This window comes from Rhineura floridana, chromosome 7, assembly GCF_030035675.1.
Source record: "Rhineura floridana isolate rRhiFlo1 chromosome 7, rRhiFlo1.hap2, whole genome shotgun sequence".
Classification (NCBI taxonomy): Eukaryota; Metazoa; Chordata; class Lepidosauria; order Squamata; family Rhineuridae; genus Rhineura; species Rhineura floridana.
This window is the reverse complement of record NC_084486.1, coordinates 134,722,817-134,747,341: the sequence shown is the minus strand read 5'-3', so window position 1 is coordinate 134,747,341 and position 24,525 is coordinate 134,722,817. Positions and strand designations below refer to the sequence as shown.

The following is a 24,525-nucleotide window of genomic DNA, read 5'->3' as shown; positions in this document are numbered from 1 at the left end:
AGCTAATTGGACTGTAAAGCTTAAATGAATTCCAAAAGAAACCATACCATGGCCTCAGTTAAGAAGTTTGTAGTCCAAGCTAATAAACTGATTTGGGCAAAGGATCATACTAATCTACTGAGTTTAAGACAACAGCATAACCAGTTGCAGGGCAAAGCTAGGCACTGTCCATTAGAAAAAAAGAGCATGAAAAGCTGTCAAAGAATATCTGATGTTTCTTCCTTCTCTCATTTATACCCAATGCAGTCTAATAAGCTAACATTCAAGGGATTAATCTTATTGCAACCTACGTTGGGTTCCACATTAGCTATCAGGCACTGAGCATTAGAGAAACAGGGGTACTGAGCATGTCTAGAAGCCCAGTATAAAAAAATGAAACAAAGAAAAAACAATAGTTGCTTTAGTGAAGAGATAGAGGACCTTTTTCAGCCTGGAGGCTGAAAACAGAACTGGCTCACCCTTTGTGGGCCATCTTTGACAGTTTATTGTCTCATCAGAAGCCCAAATCCCAACATGTTTTGAACTTGAGGAGCCCTTCAAAAAGACCGAGGTAACAATTATCCTAATAAAATACGTAAACTTTTACCATAGCAACTTATCTTTATCAATTACCCTTACAAATACAATGGCCATGCCCCAGAAATCACTCTTAGGCACAAGGACAGAATCTCCATCCAGAATCAGCAGTGCATATGACGATCTCACTGGACATTTTGCATCTGAAGATGCATTGTAAATCTGGATGTACATCAGGACAGAGATATGCATGCAATCTGCATACGTAATTCCCAAATCCTACTCCTGATAGAGGTTTCATGAAGTATTTTGGTGAGACAAAACAAGGCTTCCAAAAAGGCCTGTGAAATCTTACGATAACCAATTAGGAATTTTTCATTTCATTGCGCTAGGTTTGGTGATTATGTCCATTCTTATGAATACTCAAGCCAGGGCTGGCAATGCCACTGTCTAGCTATGGAATGGGGAATTTTATAAATCAGGGTGCTGGATTTTAGTGGGCATTTTACCAAAGCAAGGTTAGAGGACAGAATTGAGGCTTGGGAAGATTTTTTGCTGGATTTAAATTTTTGCTGAATTTAAACTGTCTGTTTTAGAGTCAAGATGCAAGTCTTGAAAACCAGGCAATTACCAAAGGCAATGAAAAGGAAGCTGAAAAATCCAGAGTAGTCTCTTTTGATTCCTCATTCATTTGTGGCAAGAACCACTTGGCTTTTGTGGAGAGAGGAATGGGAAAATCCTCTTACCCAATGCAGATAAGTATAGGCTAATAGGATGTCCTCAGCAAAGTCATTATCCAACACAAAGAGAAAGCAGAGTTCATTAGCTATTTCTCAAAATTAATATTTTGACCCCAAACCACACTAGGGTGCAGCCAAAGCGATAAAAGGCATAGTTTAAGTATATTGTGCAAAACCTCAAATTTGAATTGAATTATGGGTCCAGGTAGTAGTAAATGAACTGAGCTTCTTGTAATTAAAAAAAAAAAAGCGAATAGGCTTTGTGTAAATTTTGGTTTATGGTTGAGTGAAGCTTTGAAATTGCAAGCATTCCATCTGCTCACCAGCTGTGTACTCTAATCCCCTTTAATAACCTCAGCTTGTATCAAACCATGAGAATCTGGGGTCCTTCAAAAAATTTTCTTCGCATTCACTGTCAGGATTGTTTTTTAAGCACACATCTCTGGAATGAATGCTACTCCCACATGACACTGCCCTTGACGACTGCTCAGAAACTACATGCTGGTACAGCACCTGCTTTTTGATAGGGTCGTTAGGGACAGGGTGGGAGAAACCGTTCCCAAATCAAGACTTGAAGCAAAGGGCAACATTCAAAGGGCAACATTCAAAGGGCAACAGAGTTATGAGGCCATATACACTAGGGGACTGGCCTTTAAAATACAAATTTAGGATGGCCCAATCCACCTTCTCTAGGATACACAAGGAAGCTCCGAGGAATTATCATCAAAACAACAACTGCCTAAAATCCCAATGCGAGTCACTAAATACACTGTGACCATGACGTCTGCCTTGGGCCAATTTCCCAGCTACGGTGAAGGTATTGGAAGCACCCCATAGGCTCTTAGTCTCCTTCGCCTTTCCTCCCTCTGATTCTCGCATATGCAAATCCCCTTTATTTTTGCAGCCAATGACTAAGCAGTATTGGGTCTGCAAATGTACTTAACACTACCAGACTCAAAACCCTGCAGACCCTGGGGATGAAAATAACCCTGGTTTGCATTCCAGAGATGCAACACTACACCATGATTAGCTTTGAAAAGGTGGGGTAGGAGCATACAAGCTCACAGAAGGGTCTCCCTTTTCCTAACCATACTTGGGAGATTGGGAGCATTATGTCTTCAGCAGGCCACTGGGGTTGGGGATGCTATGGTGAGAGTGAAATTGGTTCTCAGGTCATGGGACCATCTAGCTCACGGATAAGAACCTGTGGCCCTCCAGATATTGTTGGATTCCCAACTCCCATCAGCCCCTGCAAACATGGCCACAGCTTTCCCATCCCACGACTAGCTAATCTGTTGCCCACTAACCCCAATGAGGGGCCTACAATCAACACCTGAGGTCTGCTTCTGTTATCTCCCTTGGTAGAATCCTTGAAGCAAACTAATGTTAGAGCAGATGTAATTAATTGCAGAAGCAATGCAAGTCACATTTCATCCTGCTTTTGGGGGGATGGGGAAGGGAGGGGGAAGACCTGAAAATTGCAAGGTGGGAACGCAATTGTTTGAAAGCAGAGAGTATGGGTGATAAAATGTTTTGGAAAATTAGCCATCCTAATTCAGTGAGAATTTGGCTTCTCGACTCTTGTTGGGGGTTCTTACACAAAGCAGGTTTACAGAATAAACTACTATTTTCCCCCTACGAATATCTGCAGTAATACGCAAGAAGGGCCAACCCTACCATCTAACTGGGGTGGAAGAGCTTTGGGGATATAATTGCAGAGCACACTGCTTGACAATTGTGTTTATTTATTGTTACTTTTTTTTTTCAGCACCGTGGCAGAGGGGCTGTTGATTGGAATTTCTGCCTCAGGCATCAAATGTCTTCAGCCCTCTCTATATGTAAGTTCGGCTACTTTATCATAAACTAAATTCTTTGGCAAGATATATAAAAACACACCCTTGGCGAAGCATCAGCTGTCTTGCAGAAGAGTCCCTGCCTGAAATTATGATGCATCTTTAAGCTTTTAAATAAGTGTCTTCCTTCTACATACTAGCCTAGTGTCTTATTTCTAACAGGGAAATCTCTTTCGTTCTATGTACACCTCCAACCCACCTCCTCTTAGCTTGAAATGCCCAAAAATCTTCTCAGACAGCAAATGCATTCCGTTCTCCATTTGATCATCCGTCACTCTAGTCAACAACAAGTTTTCTTCGAGAGCCGCTTTGAGGAGTGAATTGCAAGGCAGCCCTTCCAGCAAGTGTTACATTCTCCATGCCTCTTTTGCTTATGGCATGGCAACTGCAGCAGGGAGAGGCACTCAGTATCAGAGGGCCAGATGAGGACCCATGGCTGACCTGTGACTTGCATGATCCCTTCCTACACGCATTGTAGTGGTATCCAAACTTTCCCCCCACTCCCACCCACTGACCACATGAAAACTGCTGAGAGTCTTGGAGGACCTCTTAATTATTTTTCTGCCTGTTGTACCAATTGCTGTGCTAGAAACTGTATGATTTTTAATTTCATTTTTATTGTTCATTTTATTTCTTATACATTGTATTTTATTGAATTACAATTTGAATTCCATACAGTTCAAACTGTAATGCAATAAAATACAAACGAATCAAGGAAGCAATACGCATACAATTAAAATATATTTAATGCAATGGAGGTGCTTTCACCTGTCTTCAACCACAGATCTACAGGCACGCTGCGGACCACCTAAATGAAGCTCACTGACCACTGATGGTCCACAGAACACAGTTTGGGAACCCCCTGTATTTTCGAATACAAAGTAGAACCTACAGCAAAACAGCAGAGTGGAGTGTTCCTGTTCAGGATTCCAGTCAGTAAGCGATGCCCAGTTCCAGGATACTCTATTCGCCCTTTGCCCTTCCAAGAGTGAGCCAGTGTCCCATAGCCCCTGAGTATGCTCAGTCTTCACTGGGTTCTTTGGGTGCCCCCTTAATTATTTTTCTTCTAAATTATTTTGCAAACCTTGATGCCGGTGACACCTCCCTCATGTAGGTGGATTGGGCTATAAAACCAGAACTTGGAGAATGAGTTTCCTATTAGTATATAGGATGCTTATCTTTGGCTAAATCAGTTTTGAGAACCTGGCGGTTTTCCTTCCCTAAAAATTACTGATGGAGTTATACTACTACTATTACTCATAATAATTCACAATGAGAAAAATTATCAGGAAAAAAAGAAGAGAATCACAAAGCTGGAAAGTAACTTAAAGATTATCTAATTTAACCCCCTGTCAATGCAGGAAATCTGCAGATTATAGCATCCCTGATAGATGGCCATCCAGCCTCTGCTGGACGACCCCCCCCCGCCAAAGAAATATATATCAGATTTTACATACTCCAAATATTATCAGATTTATTTGACAACCCATTTTAAAACATCTTCTGTTTAAAGGTAGTTCAAACTGATGCAATTAATACATAGCATGTATGAATATACAATATGCTTTGGAGTGTTCAAGGCACTTCACACAAACTAGTTCAGTAATTCTTAACAGCCCTGTATTGCAGGTGCTGAAGCTGGGAGAATAGTGGTTTGCTAATCATTCCCTAGGCAATGGCAGATGCATGGTTTGAACTGGGGACTTTGCAGTTCAAACCACAGCCTCTTAGCCACTATATTACCTAACTCACTATCCAGAAGTGGGAGAAACTTTGTGAGAAAGTTAAATAAAGGGAGAAGGAAAAGTGATTGTGATAAAGGATACTCTGCCAAGGAAAAAAAAGACACTTGTTCTAATCCAGATCCAAAAATAGTGCTGTCAAATCTGCAAGAGACTCCCTGGGAGGAACAGGACCTAAGTAATTTGCACTGAAGCATTTTCCTTGGGCTTGCTGCCAATTCATACATTACATTTTTAAGGTGTAAACCTAAGATATTCCAAGTGTGAATGCAAGAAACATCTGTTTACAAACAAGCATCATACAGGCATGCTTGCCAAGGAGCTGGAATACATTACAGCTCCTTGTCAAGTGTACAGTTCAGGACAGACCCAAGTTTGCTCCCCTGTAATGAGTGAAGTGGTCCTTTGAATGCTTAAGAATAATATAAACTAATACTGGAGTTGATGGAATCTCAAGCTTGGCTCTTCCGTTAATTTAATGATATTGCTTAATGACAGTAGCAACAGGAAGGAAAGAAGTAGCTATGAAGCTTCTACCAGTCTTTCTTGTACCTGCCACAGATGGCATACTGCTTCCCCATCTTAATGAGCCACAAGAACTTTGAGGATCATTGCTGAATAAAGCATGCTATAGAGTAAACTTTTATAAATATCACACACATGGAGATGGTACCAGGAATCCAATAGTGAACTTGGCCTAACCTCAGCTCAATATCAGTATGTTTTTATTTCAACAGAATTAATGGGGCAACATCAACTCAATAAAGTAGCTAAGTGTTTAGTTTTGGTTTATGATCAGGATTGGCACGAAAGGCTGGGCATTCAAAGCAGTGGCCTAAGGCTGGATTGGGACAGGAAAGAGGACAGAGCTGCTTGCATAAGCAATTGACACTGTTGGTACCATCAGCTGCACCATATTTTTCAAAGCAGCAGCCGGGCTTGAAACGTGAGCCACAAATTCCTAACCATACAATCATCTGTTCACACCACTCAGAGTGAGTTGAGACGTAACACCAAACTATTGTTTGTTATGATTTCCAAAGCAACACCACCCAACAAATCACGGTTTGTGATGGGCAGCAAACCAGGATCTCAAACCACAGATTGAGGCTGGTCAGAAAACTGTGGTTTGGCATCACATCAGAGATAAACCATAGTCCAACATCAAAAGGTACTGTCTAGTATAGTGTCTGGAGATTCTTAGGTAAGGTGGGGGAAATGGTAAACTGCACAACCCTTTAAGCAAGTAGAGTTGCCTCCTATGACATGGTTTGCATGTACATTTTCAATCACTACAGTTAATGCAAATAATCATTAAGAGCAATCTCTGAACCAAACCATTGGCTCACTTCAGAAACCAAACCATGGTTAATGAAGCATGATTATGGTTGGCCTGATGTCTGAGCTGACAAACTATTAATTCACAATCAGGTAACAAACTTAAATCAGAACTCATGAACTGAAGTCAGTTTGTAGACTGAACTAACTATGGTTCAGCATGGCACATGAACTGACAAACTACAGTTATGGTCATTGATTTGTTCCCAGAGGTGGCAGCACCATGAAGACAGAAGCAAACCTACAAAGCCTAGTGCCAAAATGACAGAAAATGAAAGCAGATAAGCAACTCTAAATCATGGTTTCATAGACATGTGCTCCTATACAGGAGTCAGAACACACAAAACTGACCACAGTTCTCATCTCAAATGTTTGTATGTTTTGAAAGGGCTCATGAACCCTGCCACAAATGACTGCTAGCATTCAGGGACCGCTCAGCCTCTAAAGTAGTAAAAATATGTATAAATAAAAATGTTAAGTCACAAAATGGTATTGATGGGGGAAGAGAGGGGGAGAACTGGATTCCCTATGAATACTGATGTCACAGGAACCCATTACAAACCACCACAGGTAGTGCAACAATATGGGGAGGGGTGCGGAGGAATCACATTTGACCAGAGACAAAAAAATTGTCTGAGTAACTAACTTGTGCTAGTTGTGGGAAGAAAGGGTTCCTCAACAAATGGATACCATATTTATTCCGCAAAAGCATGAACTGTTCATCTGGAAAAGCCTGGAAAATGTCCGAACTGCTTTTCAAAATCCTGTAGTTCTGCAAGCAGTCTGCCTATTACGTTGAAACCCTCCCCACTGCCACTAAGTTCAAATTCCTACTGACACTGCAAGCAGAATCTAGTCCTAGAGAATTTCAGCACCAGCTATGTATAGGGATCCTGAAGCACCATTCCTCAGCAGCTTGTGTGGCAACAAGACTGTTGTTGTTTGACAGTGACATGCCTGCCAAAATCACATCGCAGAAGCTGGCTCTCCCAATTGCTTTGGAGATTCAGAAGGAGGCTGCCAGATGCCATTTCATACACATGTCAGCTAAACTGTGGACCTCATCTTCAAATACGAAATACTGTTTACTTGATTTTCTTTTTCAGCAAACCACACATTGCAGTTTTGTGTGAATTTGCATGAAAAGCCTAACATCTCCTGCATTTTTAATCTCTTAAAGCGTATTTTCATCCCATTATATTTTGAACAGCAGAGACTCCTTCCTGCATTCTAAAATGTAAATATGTTTATCAAATCTTTGCAAACTTGGGCTAAACCAACTGTGAAAAATATTCACTTGCTCCAAATGAAGCAGGTTTGTTTTTAGGTTTGGGCTTTGTTTTTAAACTGTTGTGACTGTGGGAGCACACACTAAACTATGCATAGGTACTGTGGATTCCTATTAATCATGGAAAACAGGACAGGGCACCTTCAGGATCATTTGAACTTGCAGTTTAAGAATGAAAAGCCCTGCTGGATCAGGCCAAAAGACCATCTAGTCCAGCATTCTGTTCTCACAGAGGCTAACCAGATGCCTTTTGGAAGCCTGCAACCAGGACATGAGCATTAACAGCATTTTCGCCATGTGCAGTTCCCAGAAAATGGGATGCAAAGGCATATTGCCTCCAACAGTGGAGGTAGTACATAGCCATTGTTTGAACCCAGGGTTCTTCAATCTAACATATCATCACAAAACACTCTCAGCTGTGCTGGCTCCCATCTACTTTAATTAATAGGAAATGCTTTAAAAAAGGAGAATGGTCTTAATGAGGCACAATAGCCTGATTCACCCTAACCCAAAACATTAGATTCGGTCAAAGGAGGACACTTAAGAACATAAGAATAGCCTGCAGGATCAGGCCAGTAGTCCATCTAGTACAGCATCCTGTTCTCACAGTGGCCAACCAGATACCCATAGAAAGCCCACAAGCAGGACCTGAGTGCAAGAGCCCTCTCCCCTCCAGCAACTGGTCAGAAGCATACTGCCGCCAACTATGGCCGCAGACTGTAGCCATTGATAGCCTTAATCTCCATGAATTTGTCTAATCCTCTTTTAAAGCCGTCCATGTTGGTGGCTATTACTGCCTTTTGTGGGAGCGAATTCCATAGTTTAACCATGTGCTTTCTTTTGTTTGTCCTGAATCTTCCCACATTCAGCTTCATTAGATGTCCATAAATTCTAGTGTTATGAGAAAGAAAAACCTGTCTTGATTCTCCATGCCATGCATAAAAGCCCCAAATACTGCAACCTTAATCCAACTTTTGCCAAACTCTATTACGCTAGGTATTCAGAATTCATCATGTTGATGGTGCAACCTTCTGTGAATAGAGCACTTAATTCTTGTGACCTTTTGAGGGTCATACTGTTTTGGTTTACTCACATCTGTTTTCCCTCCCCAGGTCATTTAGACAAAATGGGTTTGTGCTTTAACGGGGCTTATCCAAGAATTCCTCCTTCCGATATCTTTCTGACAAGCTCGTCAGATGCTGGGGCAAGACATACTAAGTCAATTCAACAGGGAAGCAACTGACCCACAAGAGGCTTTTTAAACATCCTTGCTCTGCTACATTTGGCTCTAGGCCTCACATGAAGGACCTCCGTGGCTTTGGAAAATGTTTATTCTTTGTCTACAGTGGGAAATTCCTCTTAATTTTCCCCTTCAGAGATTACAAAGTATCTGAGCTAAGGAGTTGAAGACATTTGTTTCACCAGGAAACAAAACTTTTCAAAACCAGATTTCAAACTGCAAGATTGTCTTTAAAAATTTTTTTTTTGAAAAGACAGTATTCGACTGCAAGGAATAAATTCAGCCTCCTCTCAAACACACCAATTTGATTAAAGTTTCTTGCATTGTTTTCTGTCCTTTCCTCTGTGCAATTTTAACTAAAAAGCACTCCCTAGCTGACCCAGTGAATGTTCCAGGGCTTGACTTCACTCTGTTTTCTTGGCATTTTCCAGTTGCGCTCATGCTCCACAGCTGTGTGGCCTGCAGAACTTCCCAGAAAATGCAGCTTCAAAATACCTTATAATCAGAGTCAGGACAGAAGAAAACAAGTCTACTTCTTTTATTTGAAGCATGGCAGAGAATAAGCAAGGCACTTCCATGAGGTATGGTGGCATCATCCAAAGAACATCTGAAATGTGAAAATCTGACTTCAAGTTCGCCACCCAGACATATTTTCATATTTAGATGTTACAAATGTATTTTTATTTTCACATGTTGTCTCACTTCCATAAATACAGTCATTTTTAATGTTTTATAACATATACCCAATATACTGGCTGGAGAATTTTATTATGGCTTTATATCACCCCCTGTACTAGAATTTGATTGCCACTGAGATTTCTATCTTCAGTCAGAATTCCAGCCACGCTGTGTACCCATAAAACATGGATGGCACTCCCTCATATTGCAGTGTAAGAAAACGTAACACATTTATTCGATGTGGTGGCTCCTTGAGCACTGTTCTGAAAGGCACACAATGCGCTGCATGCCTTATTCATTTCATGCACAACACAAACATATCCATCACATAAGCAGAAGTATGCCAAAGACAGTCATAAAAGTTTCTCCCTCCTTCTCTTGTATATCTTCATGAGGCCACTGTATAATATGTTCAAACTCCAAAGCTTCAGGCAAAGTGGAATGTTACTGCTTCTGTGCCAAATACCTACTTTAGAAATTCAGAAAAAAGTGCCTATTTTTTCCTTGCCAAGCATTGGACTGGGGCTTCTCCTGGCTGCCAGCTTCCTCTAGATATTTTCTCTCACACACATACTCACACACCCCATTTGCTTTATGCCTCTATGTATCTCACACCTCATATTCTAGCTAGCACTGCTCCAAGTCAACCATTGTTGATGCACCCCCACCCACCATTTCTTCTTAGCCTCTGTTCCAAAACCCAGATCCAACAATTCTTATGGATATGGTAAGGTGGGAAAGGATGGGGCTGGGGCAAAGAACAATGAGGTTTCTAGACAAACACAGGAAGCAAGCAGAGGTGGCTAGCAATTGCTAGACAACTTTGCATGTGAAAAATGCATAGTGAGGTGCAAATGTCAGTCTCTCCCCCTCCCCCAAATGAGAGAAGGACCAAGCCTAGTGTCCATTTAGCGATGGTGACAATGTGGATTTTAGTGGTTTCACAAACATGGTTAACAAAGAGAGCTGGGCTTTTGTGCTCAGCAATATCATCTTATTTGCAAGCCATCACAAATGGTCACCCTCGAAAGACTAGTGCCTGACGCAAAAAATTCCACTCATTCTATGGAACTAGTTTTGTCTGGCAGAATCACAGAGCTGCAAACTGCTATTTTCTGCAATATAAGTGGTGAGCCAGAGTTTGCTGAAAGAAAAGTGAGATCTGAGGAGCAAAAAATTCAAGGGAATGTTTGTGTCAATTCATCATCCGTAAATTTCAAAAGACATCTTTTGCAGATACTCACTGTAGCATGATACTGAAGCAAACAAATGCAGAAGTACAATGATCCTTTTTCTACAAAGGTGGCGGTGGTGGGGAAAGAACAGCTACACTTTTCTGCCAGCTTGGGAAAAATACTTTAAAACATGCACTCATTTTTCTTCTTGAAATTTCAGCACTAGAAATTAAGTACTGGAGTCAAAGACATGGCCAAACATTCCAAATGAGGAGTGGGGATAGACAAGAAAGGTGAACCTTTGTTAGCTTTGACATGCAGACCTACTGATGTGAGTCATCACCACTGGAAACAAAGGGAGGCATTGTGAACTTGGGCACAGGTGTGCCATTTCATAAATGCCACTGGGACCACTAAGTAAGAAGAGGAAGGAGACCTTGGCGACAGCAAAGACCCTTGCAGACTTGCAGTACTGCTAACTTACATGCAAACACTTGCAGCCTCTATCTCAGATGCATAGTCTTATTTATGCAATGCCTGATTACAGTATTAGGATAACTTGCTTGCAACGCAACTAGAAACTTGTGAGGATTTTGCAAACCAAATAGCGTTTGTTACCATTTTTCATAGGAAGCTGCCTCAAACCAGGTTAGACAAATAGTCCATCGAGGCCAGTAATATCTCCTCTGACTGGAAGCAGCTCTCCAAGATCATAGGCTCTCCTGAGCCTTTCTAATCAGGTACTATCTGATCCCGATCCTTTAAAGTAGAGATGTCAGGGATTGGATCTGGGACTCTCCGTGTGCAAAGCACATGCTCTATCACTGACTTATATTTTCTCATTTTACAGTGTGCATTCTTGAGCTTGCTTTAATCCCTCAACAGCTCTAGGAGGAAGACTGCTATTATTCCTAGTTTACATTTGAGGAACTGAGGCCTGATAAGCAGTGACTTCACTAACACTGCAGTGGACATATCCAATATTATAAACCAGCCGGTAGGCCAGGTCCATAACCGTCCCATTCCCCATGGACCAATTCTGACACATGGGGGACCCAGCAACCTCTCAATCACCAAATGCCACAATGGCATTAAGTGGCAACATGTGTGGGCAAAGGCACAGCACTTTTATAGCATGATCAGCTGATCGATAAAGTGCAGGGTTTGGTGGACACCAACAACCAGTTGATTGGGGGTGCTTGCAAAGCAGAGTCTTTACCTGTCCCACATCTGATGTCATATATAACATCAAATGTATGGCAGGTAGGTATGGCTTGGCTGAAGCAGCCTCACAGGCCAAATGGGGGAACCTGATATGCCTAGTTACACCTATGGGCTAGAGAGTCCCTACTGCTGCCATAAATGCATATCAGTTTCATAACACTTGAATTGCCATTTCTTCCCCCCAAAGAATGCTGGCTGAGGATAGCTCGGTGAGATATGGAGAGAATGTTCTGTTAGAGGTCTCTCTTAGTCTCCAATTAGCTACTGGGCTAAGTTCAAGGTGCTGGTTTTATAAAGCTCTATACAGCTTGGGACTAGGCCCAGAAAGATAATCTCAACCCTTACATGTCCAGCTGATCAATGTGCTCTGCAGGTGTCAGCCTCCTGCAGATACCATCTTATCAGTGCCTGCAGGAAGAAGGAGAACATCACCACCCAGGGAAGGAGAGCCTGCTGTTGCTGCTGCTGTTGGAACACCACCTCCACCACCCTTCCCAGTGGGACTGCTGCCTGGCAGACATGCCTCCTGCAGGACCAGGTCCCAGGTACCCAGCCAGCTGTGACTAATTTCCATCACCTGTCCCTCTTTGGAGGGATACATAAGCCAGCTGGCTGAGGTGGCCTGGGAGACCCAGTGCCTGCAGGAAGAAGGAGAACATCGCCACCCAGGGAAGGAGAGCCTGCTGTTGGCTGCTGCTGTTGGAACACCACCTCCACCACCCTTCCCAGTGGGACTGCTGCCTGGCAGACGTGCCTCCTGCAGGACCAGGTCCCAGGTACCCAGCCAGCTGTGACTAATTTTCATCACCTGTCCCTCTTTGGAGGGATACATAAGCCGGCTGGCTGAGGTGGCCTGGGTTTTTGTCTTTTGGTTTTTTTGTTTTTGTTTTCTTTTGGGTGCCATTGGTTTTAGCTATGGGTGGGTTCGGTTTTGTTTTATATTGTAGTTCTTGGGTTTTTATGTAGTTTGTATGTTGTATTTTACTTTATCTTGTACGCCGCCTAGAGTGGCCGCTTGTGCGGCCAGATAGGCGGCCTAGAAATAAAATTAAAAAAAAAATCAGGTGGTCTGTTCCAAGCAATATAGGAATCAGGCCTTTAGTAGCATGGTAGCTACTTTGGAATTTCCTTCCCTTAAGTACTAGACAGGCACCACCTTGTCTTTTTCAGCACCAACTGAAGACCCTCCTCTTCTAACAAGCCTTTTAAGTACAAACCTTTATTGCAGTCTGCATCTGTATTGGAATTATTTTTAAGATGTTTTTATTGTTTTATCACTTGTTGTTTGCCACCCTGGGCTCCTTTTGGAGGAAGGACAGGATATAAACTTAACCTATCGTCTCCCCCGCAAAACCGTATTTCAAGGGTTCCTAGGAGGTGGGGAATAAAAACTAACTCTGCGTAGTTCTCTGGCATAGATGCACGCACCCATTTATATCTGGCTGAATTTCTGTTTGAACACAAGACTCTGCAATTCTCTCATCCCAGGACCACACTGGACCAGCAGCATTTGATATGGATTTAAAAACCCGAGAGAGATTTAGCAGCATTCCCCCTTGTGTCCTGGGCACAAGCAATGGAAGGGGTACTAAGCAAACCAATGGGCAGGCATCCCTTGCACTTGCAACATCCACTCCTGGATGTACACTTAATATATGGTATGGGCAACTACTTTGTTGTGTCTGGAAAAGAGGAAGCTGCGTCACAGTTGCCAGATGCCTCCAAGGTACCATCCTTCATCATTTCAGATAGTGAAGTGGGTGTATGCTTGAAGGTGTTGAAAGGGGTGTTTACCCACACATGTACACAGAAGAGCTTCTGTCAAATGGTATCTTTATGCCAAATGCCTGCTGCTGATTTTACAAAGGCTTTTAAAATGTGTAGCTCTCAGCAAATCTGAAAAAATGCGCAGGGTCCATCAAGCTGCCTTTCCCACTTCAAAAGCTTTTAACATCTAGCCCATTAACTTCTACTCTGACTGACAGCACCCCTCTACTAGAGGCCTCTCACAATCACCAATACTTGTGTTACCAAGAAGCTCAATTCAGCTGGAACTCTGCACATGTCCTGAGACTATGTGTGTGTGGCTTGGCATTATGGTGGATAGGCAAAGTCCTTAGGGTGTGTAAGTCAACTCTGGTGTAAGATGTAGACATGTGCCAGTCACAAGCAGAAGTTTGTACCCTGCCCAAATCAACTCTGGAATTCAGGGTCATATCTCATGGAAGCAAGACCTATAATTTGGCCCTTTAATCTGCCATTGTGAGTAAATGGTTCCCAGCTGGTGAGCACACACCGTGTTAAGAATATTCATTTTTGCATTTCTTGGGAATGCCCAAGCTCACCCCTTTCAGGAAAGGCAAGAGCTTCTTGCTAGAAATACATGTATAAGAGCAGAGATGCAAGGCTGAGCTTTTACTCTATGTTGTGACACCTAGCCACAGGAATTCTCCACTGTTGTTTTGTAAGATCACTCATGTCTGAGCCTGGACCTATTGTGAAAAAGTCCTTTCAAACTCAGGATGAATTTCTGATACATTTTCCTGTAACTACGTACATGAGGCATCTTCAGTTTCTTCAGCATTTCTGGAATGCTTCCAGGCAACTTTTCTACACCACTCTTTTTCAAGACATGCTGCACCCCTATGGGAGTGGGCTTCTCTCTTTCCTCCACTCAGGCTTTAGCTAGAGCCCTTCCTCAACTCCACCGTCTCCATGTTTTCTTGGGCGATATTCAACTAAAAAGTTGTGCTAGAGCAACAGGATTTTCCTCTCTCTTCTCCTCATGCAGGCCCAGTGCTGTCCCCCTAATCTGCTCTGGAGGGTTGGGGGAAACTACGGAGAGGGCAAGCAGGAGGAGGAGAGGGGGAGATCATTCTGTGCTACACTAAGTACAACCTCTTGTTTCTAAGCCATGTTTGCTATTTTGCTTTGGGACCAGTCAGGAACCCTCTGCAGAGAGGAACCAGCCCATATTTTTTTAAAGACAGATTTTTCTATTTTTGAACCAACTTCAAACCTAAAAAGGAAATCAGACTTTTGACTCAAGGGCTGCCTTATCAGTGTCTGATGGATACCTACAATGGTGAATGAAGAAATTCTAAAGGACAGTTACGATTCTGTAGTCACTCTTCAGTGAGCTCCTTCTGCCTTTGGCAACAGCAGATCAACCAGTCACAGCGGGAAGCTCCTCTCTTTTCTCTTTGTTTCCAATCCAGGCTCTCTCTACAGCCAGACATGTAAATACTGTGCCTCCTGCATTTCCCCACTCTTGTGCACTTCTGGTTCTTGGAAGACAGAAAAACTACCACCTTGCATGTAATGCTTTCCCTTCAATGGTTCATTTGCTCTCCCCATAGTGATGCTGGGTCTTTAAAACTCCATCTCATAATTCCATATCAGGCAACTCTCCGCCTCTCTCCCCTCTGTCACTGCAATTCTGTATACAGTCTAGGCAACATGTGGGTGACACTGGCTCTGTACCGCATTGTCAACTCTTTTCTGTATGTTTATGTCCTGGTGTTACAAACCAAGGCTATCTTGTTGCTTATAAATATTACAAATGCAGCAGGGTTATTACTTGCTCTCTGGAGCAAGCATATTAGTCTATGCTGAATTTCCCACACCAAGTAAGGTACTGAAGGGCAATGCAATTCTGTTTGTGCGCACACAGTTGCCTCTGGTAAAGATCCCATGAGTTGTACAGCCAATTCTCCAAATTAGCGGTTTCAGTGGGTGCTCATGTAAGATATGTTAACCAAACGTGTGCACTGCCATGCTAGCAGATCTGGTAGCACCTTATCCTTTTAACTAAGGATGCCAGAGATTGAACCTGACATCTTCTGTATGTAACAAATCTTTGTTGCGAGTTACAGTCCCTCCCTTGAGCAAGAAGGTTAATCCATATGGCCAATGAGCTTCTATGACTGCTTCTCAACAATCTACAGTAGGCACCCATAGTCATTCTGATAGCAAGCTTTTGGCAAGACAGCAATATGGCTGACAAAGACATAAAATCATTGGACATGTTTAGAATGAGCATTTCTCGGTCATAAGGTTTATGTGCCATCATACCAACCAGTGTCCTGATGCTTCTGTAAAAGGTTCATTCAAATCTGGTAACAAGAGCCCAGAGTTGGGAGATGCTACTTTTAAGGATTGTCCGCAAGATGTCCTAAATGTCAAATAAATGAAAAACTAGAAATCCTACTCCCCACCTGCACCTGGGATTTGATGTTATCATGCAGTGTATAAAATTACACATAGCATGGAAAAAGTGGATAGAGAAACATTTTTCTTCCTCTCTCATAACACTAGAACTCATGGCCACTCGAAGCTAAATGTTGGAAGATTCAGGACAGACAAAAGAAAATACTTGTTCACAGCAGCACACAGTTAAACTATGGAATTCGCTCCCACAAGAGGCAGTGATAGCCACCAAATTGGACAGCTTTAAAAGAAGATTAGACAAATTCATGGAGGATATGGCTAACAATGGCTAGCAGCAATGATGGCTGTGTTCTGCCACCACAGTCAGATGCAATATGCTTCTGAAAACCAGTTGCCGGAAGCCTCAGGAGGGGAGAGGGCTCTTGCACTCAGGCCCTGCTTGTGGGCTTCCCATGGGCATCTGGGTTGGCCACTGTGAGAACAGGATGCTGGACTAGATGGGCCACTGGCCTGATCCAGCAGGCTCTTCTTATGTTATATACGGCTATACTGTTTGGATGTGTTTATACTGTAGATCTTATTTTGGAACATTATTTGTTTCTTACAATAAAGGGTTTTTGTTTTGTTTTTATAAAGCATCGTCGAACTTTACCATGCAAATCCTGCTCATTTGACTTTGGGCTGCTTCTTGCTCTGCGTTCAGTTTTCTTCACTACAGGCACTCCTCCTCCTCCCCCGTTTGTGGCTCCATTATGAGTCTTGACGGTACCATTGTACACTGTTGTACAGTTCCCTGGATGACTCTTGTAGATGGACGAAGGAGGGCTGTTCAAACGGTTTTGGCGATCAATCTGTCGGTCTTTGATTTTTTTGTGCTGTGGTTTGTTATACTGATCTTCCCTGGTTATGTAACTGGACATTCCATATAGTGGTATAATTTCTGAAATTGAAGAGAAGAAAGAGGTTCAGCTCAGTTTCCCATGCTGACTTCATCAGCACTCATTTATCATTGAAAGGAACACTAAACCATGGTTTAATACTATGTGCATGAGCTGGAATGAGACCAAGTGAAGTCCTGGACTTGCACACTCCCCCTACCAGCTTCCTGTGCAACTGGGAGAATAATTTTGCTATGTTTATTTTCAGTTTCCCCTAATAACCGGCTTATTGTTAAGTATGAACCCGATAATGTGGTCAAGGTTAATTAAACAAAGTGGCTTCATAATCCATGTTTTGAAGATGGTTTGCTTTAAAACTGACCAAACTTGGTTTTAAACCACAATCTCTAGTACATATGTAACAACACAGGATTCAGTGAAAATGAAAGCAAATGCCAGTCGCACAGGAGGAGAGGGGAGCACATGACTCTCAGACATCGCTTGAGCTCATTCCAGCTCATACACATAGCACTAAGCCAAGGTTTTGGTTAAATGCAAACTGGTAATTGTGTAATAGGTCTGATAATGGATATGCTTGCATCTACGTTCCCAGACAAGAGTAGTTTAGCAGTAAAAAGTTCATCTTAGTAGGTTTGGACATACAGCTACAGTGCAGACTCCATACAGAGCTCGTTGTGTGAACAGTACAGAAGTTAAATTTTTACTCCTGCAGTAACTTCAGAAGTAAAACTACTGCTGCTTAAGAGGACAAGTGCAAACCATTGCATCTTAATATAGATTCGCTGAGTACTGCTTTACTGAAGTGTGTGCTTCATTGAACACTTGTGTCTTTGCGTCTTTGTTTGCACAACACAGTAAGCCAAACTATGACTTACCAGGTCTACGCAGGTTCCTGGAGAGGAGCTCGCAGACGCTTTGCTCCTCTTCAGTCCTTTTTACTGCTGTGGTGAGTGGAGCTAAGCTAAGCCCAGGTTTGGCTTAACATGTCATCCAACCCAAAAGTTGTACTAAAACTCTCTCCTCATTAAGCATGAGCTGCAGCCAAAGTTTGTTCTTGGTTAAGGAGAGTGCATAATCACGAGTCCTGGATTTGGACAGCATATCAAGCCATACCTTGGCCTAGCTCAGCACAGCACAGCATGGCAGTAAAAAGGACTGAGGAAGAGCAAAACCACAGCTTGGCTTACTGTGTCATGTGAACAAGGTCACTGAATTCTTTCAACCTGTAGATACTGTACCCTTCTAAATATATGCAAATTGTCCAGTATCAAGTCAAAACTGCTTGTAAAGCCTGTAAACATCTGTCAAACAAACAAGAGACCAAGAAATTCACATGGCTGCAATTAATATTTTGCACCATGAGCCAAATCTGATAATCTTGCCCTTAAAAAAAAAGGAGCTGGCCATCCTTTAATTTGAAAATATCCTTCCAAGCACATATAGTCAAGAACCGCATGTGACCACAACAGATGTTCTGCCATTTTCCCCGTTAGATCTTGTACCATATCTGCCTTGGATCTCCCAACAATGTTGAGGCAGTTGAGAGGGAAACTGAGGGTGGGGGTGGAACTTACTTCAGTTAATACATTCATACGTGGCTATCTCCTATGATAGACCCTGACATTCTTTTATTTATTTAGTGCATTTATATCAAGTCTGAGAAGAGCACAGACTATGCTCATTCATCCAAATCTATTCAATCGTGTCTTTTGTGGTTGCATAACTTGGGAGATATTTTAGCATAAAATACAAGAGCTGTGACTATAGCTATCTATTAATACATTCCCTTTTCAATCTGAATTTGCTTCAGATCTAGAAGCGTCTACCTAGACTTAAATCGAGGAATGAAACGGAAGAACACGATTCCTGATTTTCAATTTGGTAAAGCCATGCCTCTTACATCCTAATTCTAAACATATGTCAAAGGGCTTTATTACCATACATTATAGGCTGGGCCAAGTCAACCCTCACCTAAATTTACTGTGCAGCATTTTGCAACTCCATGGAGAGGCAGTGAACTATAGCTTCTGACCACATGGCTAAGCACAGTGTCACTACATTACCAGTTCTTCAGCCAAATGGAAAACTAGGCATAATGCCGGGCATAACTATGGATATTGATGAACAGCCATACTCATTAAGGTCTACAGGGGAGGCTCTGTAAAAGATAAGAAATGCTATGGGGAGAGTCTGGCTTTTTCAGTTACAGCCCCAGATTTATGCAACATCCTGCCCATGGAGGCCCACAGGAACCCAAGCTGACAGGATTAGGAAGAATGTATTTTGGGGGTGTTATTTATTTATAGCTTTTCTACGTGGTCTACCTAATATTTTAGGGTTGAGTATCAGCATATTGTGATACTCCAGCCTTTCCCCCCCCTTTACCTATTTTTGGGGAGGGGGCAGCATAAGAGTAGGTAAGGATGCTTTAATTAATGCTGCAGAGGTTTGACTGCGCTGCAAGCATCAAGGGGCAAGCTTTTCCACCTGCACTGTTCCACCCCACACCACCCTCCGCCTGGGACTCTTTTGTAGAAGGACCTGCACACAAAGGATGTACTCCTACTTTCTCTTGACATCTTCCTGGGGATTGCCCTTTGCCAGGAACATGCCTTTTAGCCTTCTTGAAATGTTAAGGTTTTGTTGTCTTACATTTTTACGGCTGTGGTTATTTATTTATTTTTGCTTGAATTATCCTTTGTGAGCTGCCTTGGGGGTGGGGCCTTTTATGTTGGCCAAGCAGCAGCACTGAAATACATTTTAACAACAACAATAATCAATTAATGCTGAGGAACATAAGAAGCTGCTTTAAACTGAATGAGGCCATTGGTCCATCTAGTTTGGTATTGTCTACACTGATCGGCAGTGGCTCTCCGGGGTTTCAAACAGATTTCTCTCCCTGCCCTACCTGGAGATGCTGGGGATTGAACCTGGGATTTTCTGCATGCAAAGCAAATGCTTTGCCACTGAGCTGTGCTCTGTTGTGCTTGCCGCATTAAGTGGAAGATGCTGTTGACTGTCATCCAAGCAACATAGGACCATCCCTGTTCCCTTAACATGCATGCAAAAATGCATGCAGTTAAGTGGTACACACACCTCTACTTGGGGTTAGGCTATAAGCAGAAAGCAGTTTCTCAAAGTGGCTATGCATTTAAAAGCCATTTTCAAGTGAATAGAGAATATTTTTTCTCACCTCTGCTTGGCATAGGTGTCACATTTTCTGTGCCCTCTGGCCTTCTAAGTTGCTAACAGACCAAACAAAGATTCAGCTCAATGCTGTGAAAAAATGAGGTATAAAGGTGCTTTGTCTCCTTTCATTAGTGACAAAACAGGGACTCCTGACCAGGCAAATGGTCACTGTCTGCAGGGTAAGACTTGTCAGATCAAATTTCATTTGCCTGAGCACAGCTGGCCAAACTCAAATACAACACAAATATAAATGCCAGCCACAGAAACACAGAACTGGATTAGTGCAAGCCCCTACCCAAGGGTAGGAGATCTTGGACCTGAAGCATCACTGAGAAGCTTATGCAGTCTTTCACTGAGGGCCTCCAAGGAAAGTGATTTCTTACCTATGAAGAACCCTGCCAAAGGCCCATCTAGCCCAGTATCCTGTTCTCACAGTGGCCAGATACCTGCAAGAAGGACCCGAGTACAATAGCACACTGTCTCCAACTACCTACTCTTATCAATAAGAATTTCTTCCTAACATTTCACCCAAATCAGGCTCCCATTGCTTTAGACCCATTCACTCTCATTCTTTCCTCAATCAAAACACACCATGCATGTTATCTCAGTTATCCTTACAAGCAATCCTGTCAATAAGATTATCCAGCATTACTACGGATGGGCTACAGTTGGAGCCAGGTTTCAGTTTTCAAATGGAGAATGAGAGATCAAACATAGCTTTCCACAGGCACTGCTGAGTTGTCTGGTGCATGTTTTGTATGCAGAAGGGCCCACATTCAACCCTGGCATCTCCGGTTAAAAGGGTCAGGTAAGCACATAGCTTTCCAAATGTAAGAAGGAACTGCATGCAGGCAAGTGCACAGGACTGCATGCATTCACGCGATAGCCAGCTGGTGGAGAAGGGATGGAGAGCTCAGCCTCTCCTTTGTGCCCAGCATAGAAATGCAGTGAACAGGGTCAGGAGGGAAGGAGTTCTAAGTCCCTCTACTGTCAGCCCGCAGCTGCCTAACTTTTTTTTTTTTTTTGCAGGCTAGTAACTCTTGTGTACTTATTTACAAGGCTGGATTAGAACACTTGATACCCAATGGAATAACTCAAATGAACTGTGTTACACCATAAGTGCTCTGAACCACACAAGTTTAGTTTATTTATGCACCGCCTTTTCCATAGCGGACCTATGATTTGCCTCTAATGTTCGCAGCTATCTTTTGAACATGCAACATTTCACAATTTTTCTTTTACCATCTATGTTCAAGGAAGATCCAAAATGCCATCCCAGTTCATGATAATGCTAAAGTGCTCTTGTTTTATCAGATTATTCCTTCTAATACTGGAGTAGGTAGTCCCATGCCATCAGCTGGGTAGACAAGACAGGTATTCAGAGGATTCTTCACATATGCAAAAAACTAGTTTAGCCCCATACAGAAGAGAGGTTTCAGGAGGATGGAGAAGACAGTGTGTCCTTATTCCTGTCACTCTCTCCTGAAGTGTCTCCCACCCAGTGACTCCCCCCCCCCACTACAAAGCCCCTGTTTTAAGATGACTGGAGCCCTGAGCAGGAAAGGATAAACTGCAACATTCTGAGCAGGTACTCACTTGTATGACTTCAGAACCTGGTATTGATAATGAAGTAAATACTACAAATATTTTAAAAATTCCCTCCCATAATATTACATCTGTAATTTCAAATAGTTTTCTATTGTACACATTCCAGTTTTTTTTAAAAAAAAATCTCTGTGCAAAAAATGATCATGCTGGGGGACAATAGCTAAGAACTCAGAATCTAGACTACCAAAGAGTCTTGCCGGGTGGAGGTGGTGCTGCTGTTCTAGCTTCCCAGCAGGTGGATCGCTTTTCATTATGGGGAGGGAGAAAGTGAGGTGACGGAGAGGTAAGCACAGTGCAAATGCACCAGCAGGAAGGCTGGATTGGCTCCACTGGCATGTTTGCACCATGCCGACCTCCCTGTCACCTCGCCCCTCTCCCTCCCAGTAAGCAATAGCGAACCACCTGCCGGGAAACTAATGTATCTGCTCTCCACTTCCACCCCCCTGGGTCAAAATGTTCCTGCTAGATTAAAAATCCAGTGCTATTCAGCTCACCTTGCTCTCCATAGATTGTAGGGGGAAGATGATGCTGAGGAAAAAATTGAGGTGGCATGTCTCCAGGCCCAGTAACAGGTGGGTAGAAAGCCGTATGAGAGTTATGAATGAAATGTGGATGATGAGTAAGATATGGTGGTAAGTGGTGGGTCGGAGAAATGGCGGAGGGATAGCTGGGAGGATAGCACTCCGGAGACTGAGGTGTGACCACCACTCTGCGAACGCCCGTGTTGTCTTCTATTACCTGCAAAAACCAAGCAGCAGGGTTAATATAACTGCTGTAATCTGCACCTGAAATAATTCTGTAAGACAAACACATTTTATTCCCATTATATATATATAAAAAAGCTTTTGATGGTCCGGAAGTATAACATAAATGTCTAAATATACCCAAGTGCCAGCAGGTTTAGTGGCAGCATAGTTCACAGCAGACATTCAGGCAGCCGCACTAATTATAGCAAGGCATTCCATAATTGCTTTAACAATAAGATTTTGAATGGAGATCAAAGAAAAACTAAAATACATGTACTAGTGGTCCCTTTAAAGGAGTAAATCTTCCTTTAGCCATGAACACCAAACACAGCTGATGGAACTAACGTTGAGCAATGTATTATTTACTTGTAGCCTTTCACAAATCAAAACTAAAAGCTTAAAAAACAATCACTTTGGATAAAGCAGAACTATAATGGGCAAATGAGAAACACAGATCGAACATAGCTCCAAACTAGACATGACAGCAGCAGTTATGTTTAAATATGGAACTGACACAATCATTACTGTAGAAAGTGTGTGTCTGTGGGGGTTAGGGGTCTGATTTTAAAACCAAAAAGGGGCACTGCCTGTGAGGACTGCAGAATCTACCCCCACTCAGCTCTCAGTAGCCCCTTTCCAAGCATCTTTCTCCCAGCCAGTTCTCTCATGCCAGAAGCAACTGGTGGAGAGAAAATATTATTTATTAATTTATATACCGCTTAATGTCAAAACAGGCTTAAGTTGTTTACAAATATAAAAAGAACCAATGACACGCACGTTAAAATATAAACAGCCATAATTAAAATATGCAATAATCCAATCCCATTAAAACAATACAACTATTAAAACAGAAGGTTCAGGTCGAGAGATCAAGGGAATGCCAAGGAGTGTCTTCAAACCTGGCAAAATGCCAATACAGATGGGGTCTCTCTTATTTCAGTATTTGGGGGAAGAGGAGGTAAGCCAGAGGCATTGATGATTTGGCTCCCTTCTCTTAACCATAAGGTCAGCATCACTGGGGACCTACCATAGCTCACATCTCAACTGGGGCCCCACTTTTGTCCACTAGAACTGCTGGACTTTGCTGCTGTTCTTTCTTGCAATTGCTGCCAGCTTAGTTGCTCTTTCCAAGCAACCGGCAATGGGAGGCCAAAAGAGCAATGGCTACCAACTCACTCGCCTGCCCTCTCCCTCTGGATAGTGATAAAAACTAGGTCTAGAAGGAGAGGGTGAAGGCAGCAAAGGAGGACAGTGGACCCACAGCTCAGTTGCTGAGTGCATATTTTGCATGCAGAAGGGCTGCAAATGGCTTCTCCAGTTAAAAGGATCAGGTAAGCAGGTGATGAGAAATTCTGGAGAGCCATTGCCAGCCAGTTAGAATAAAGAGTAGATAATCTCTGACCTTTGGCCATACTGGCTGGGGCAGATAGGAGCTGCAGTCCAAAACATTGGGAGGATGCTACATTGGCTGCCCCTGTACTAGATGGTATGACACTGCACAAGGCAGCTTTCTATATTCAAATGAAGTACCCTTCTGAGGACATCTTACTTAAGAGCACCCCTAAATCTGGAGCCAGAAATGACCCCATCATCTCTTTTTAAAGAAATTGGCTCACTCACCTTCCTCTGTGTACTTGGGGCAATTACATGTTTTAAGTGCACAGAAGTGCCACCGTCACGTCTAGTTTGACCTGCAGAAAGTGCCCATTTCCAAGTGTTTGTTGGGACAGTGTTATTACATTCATGTCCTGAATGGGCTTCCCATAATGGGCATCTGGTTGGCCACTGTAAAAAAAACACGCTGAACTAGATGGGTGTTTGTCCTGAGCAAGCAGGCCTCTTCTTACATTCTTAATTCATGCTTGACTCTCTCCACTGAAACAAATCTCCAAGTACTTAGCTTTGGCTGGATTTGGCGCAAAGACTGACAAATAATGGTATATTTGCTTTGACTTTGGGTATATTTGGGGAGGAAAAATCTTTATGAAAAGATTAAAAGTTTATAGCCATGTTTACAGAAGGTAAGTTATATCTTCATTGTTACCTTGGGAAGTACAGAGACTGTACATTCGTGCATTTGAACAGATTTATCTGAGACGTAAAGAGGTCATATCTACAT

The 24,525-nt window shown here is 42.6% G+C and overlaps 1 protein-coding gene across 11 annotated transcripts in view; it reads right to left on the bottom strand.

Annotated features, from left to right (window-relative positions):
- FNDC3B (fibronectin type III domain containing 3B) overlaps positions 1-24,525 on the bottom strand; it is a 389,419-nt gene that overhangs the window by 153,623 nt on the left and 211,271 nt on the right. For all 11 annotated transcript variants that reach the window (XM_061637327.1, XM_061637337.1, XM_061637336.1 and 8 more), the window contains 2 exons: positions 22,155-22,398; positions 16,617-16,904 (listed from right to left, as the gene is read on the bottom strand). In XM_061637327.1, coding sequence (XP_061493311.1) covers positions 16,617-16,904; positions 22,155-22,398 — 532 coding nt within the window. The remainder of the gene's footprint in view (positions 1-16,616; positions 16,905-22,154; positions 22,399-24,525) is intronic.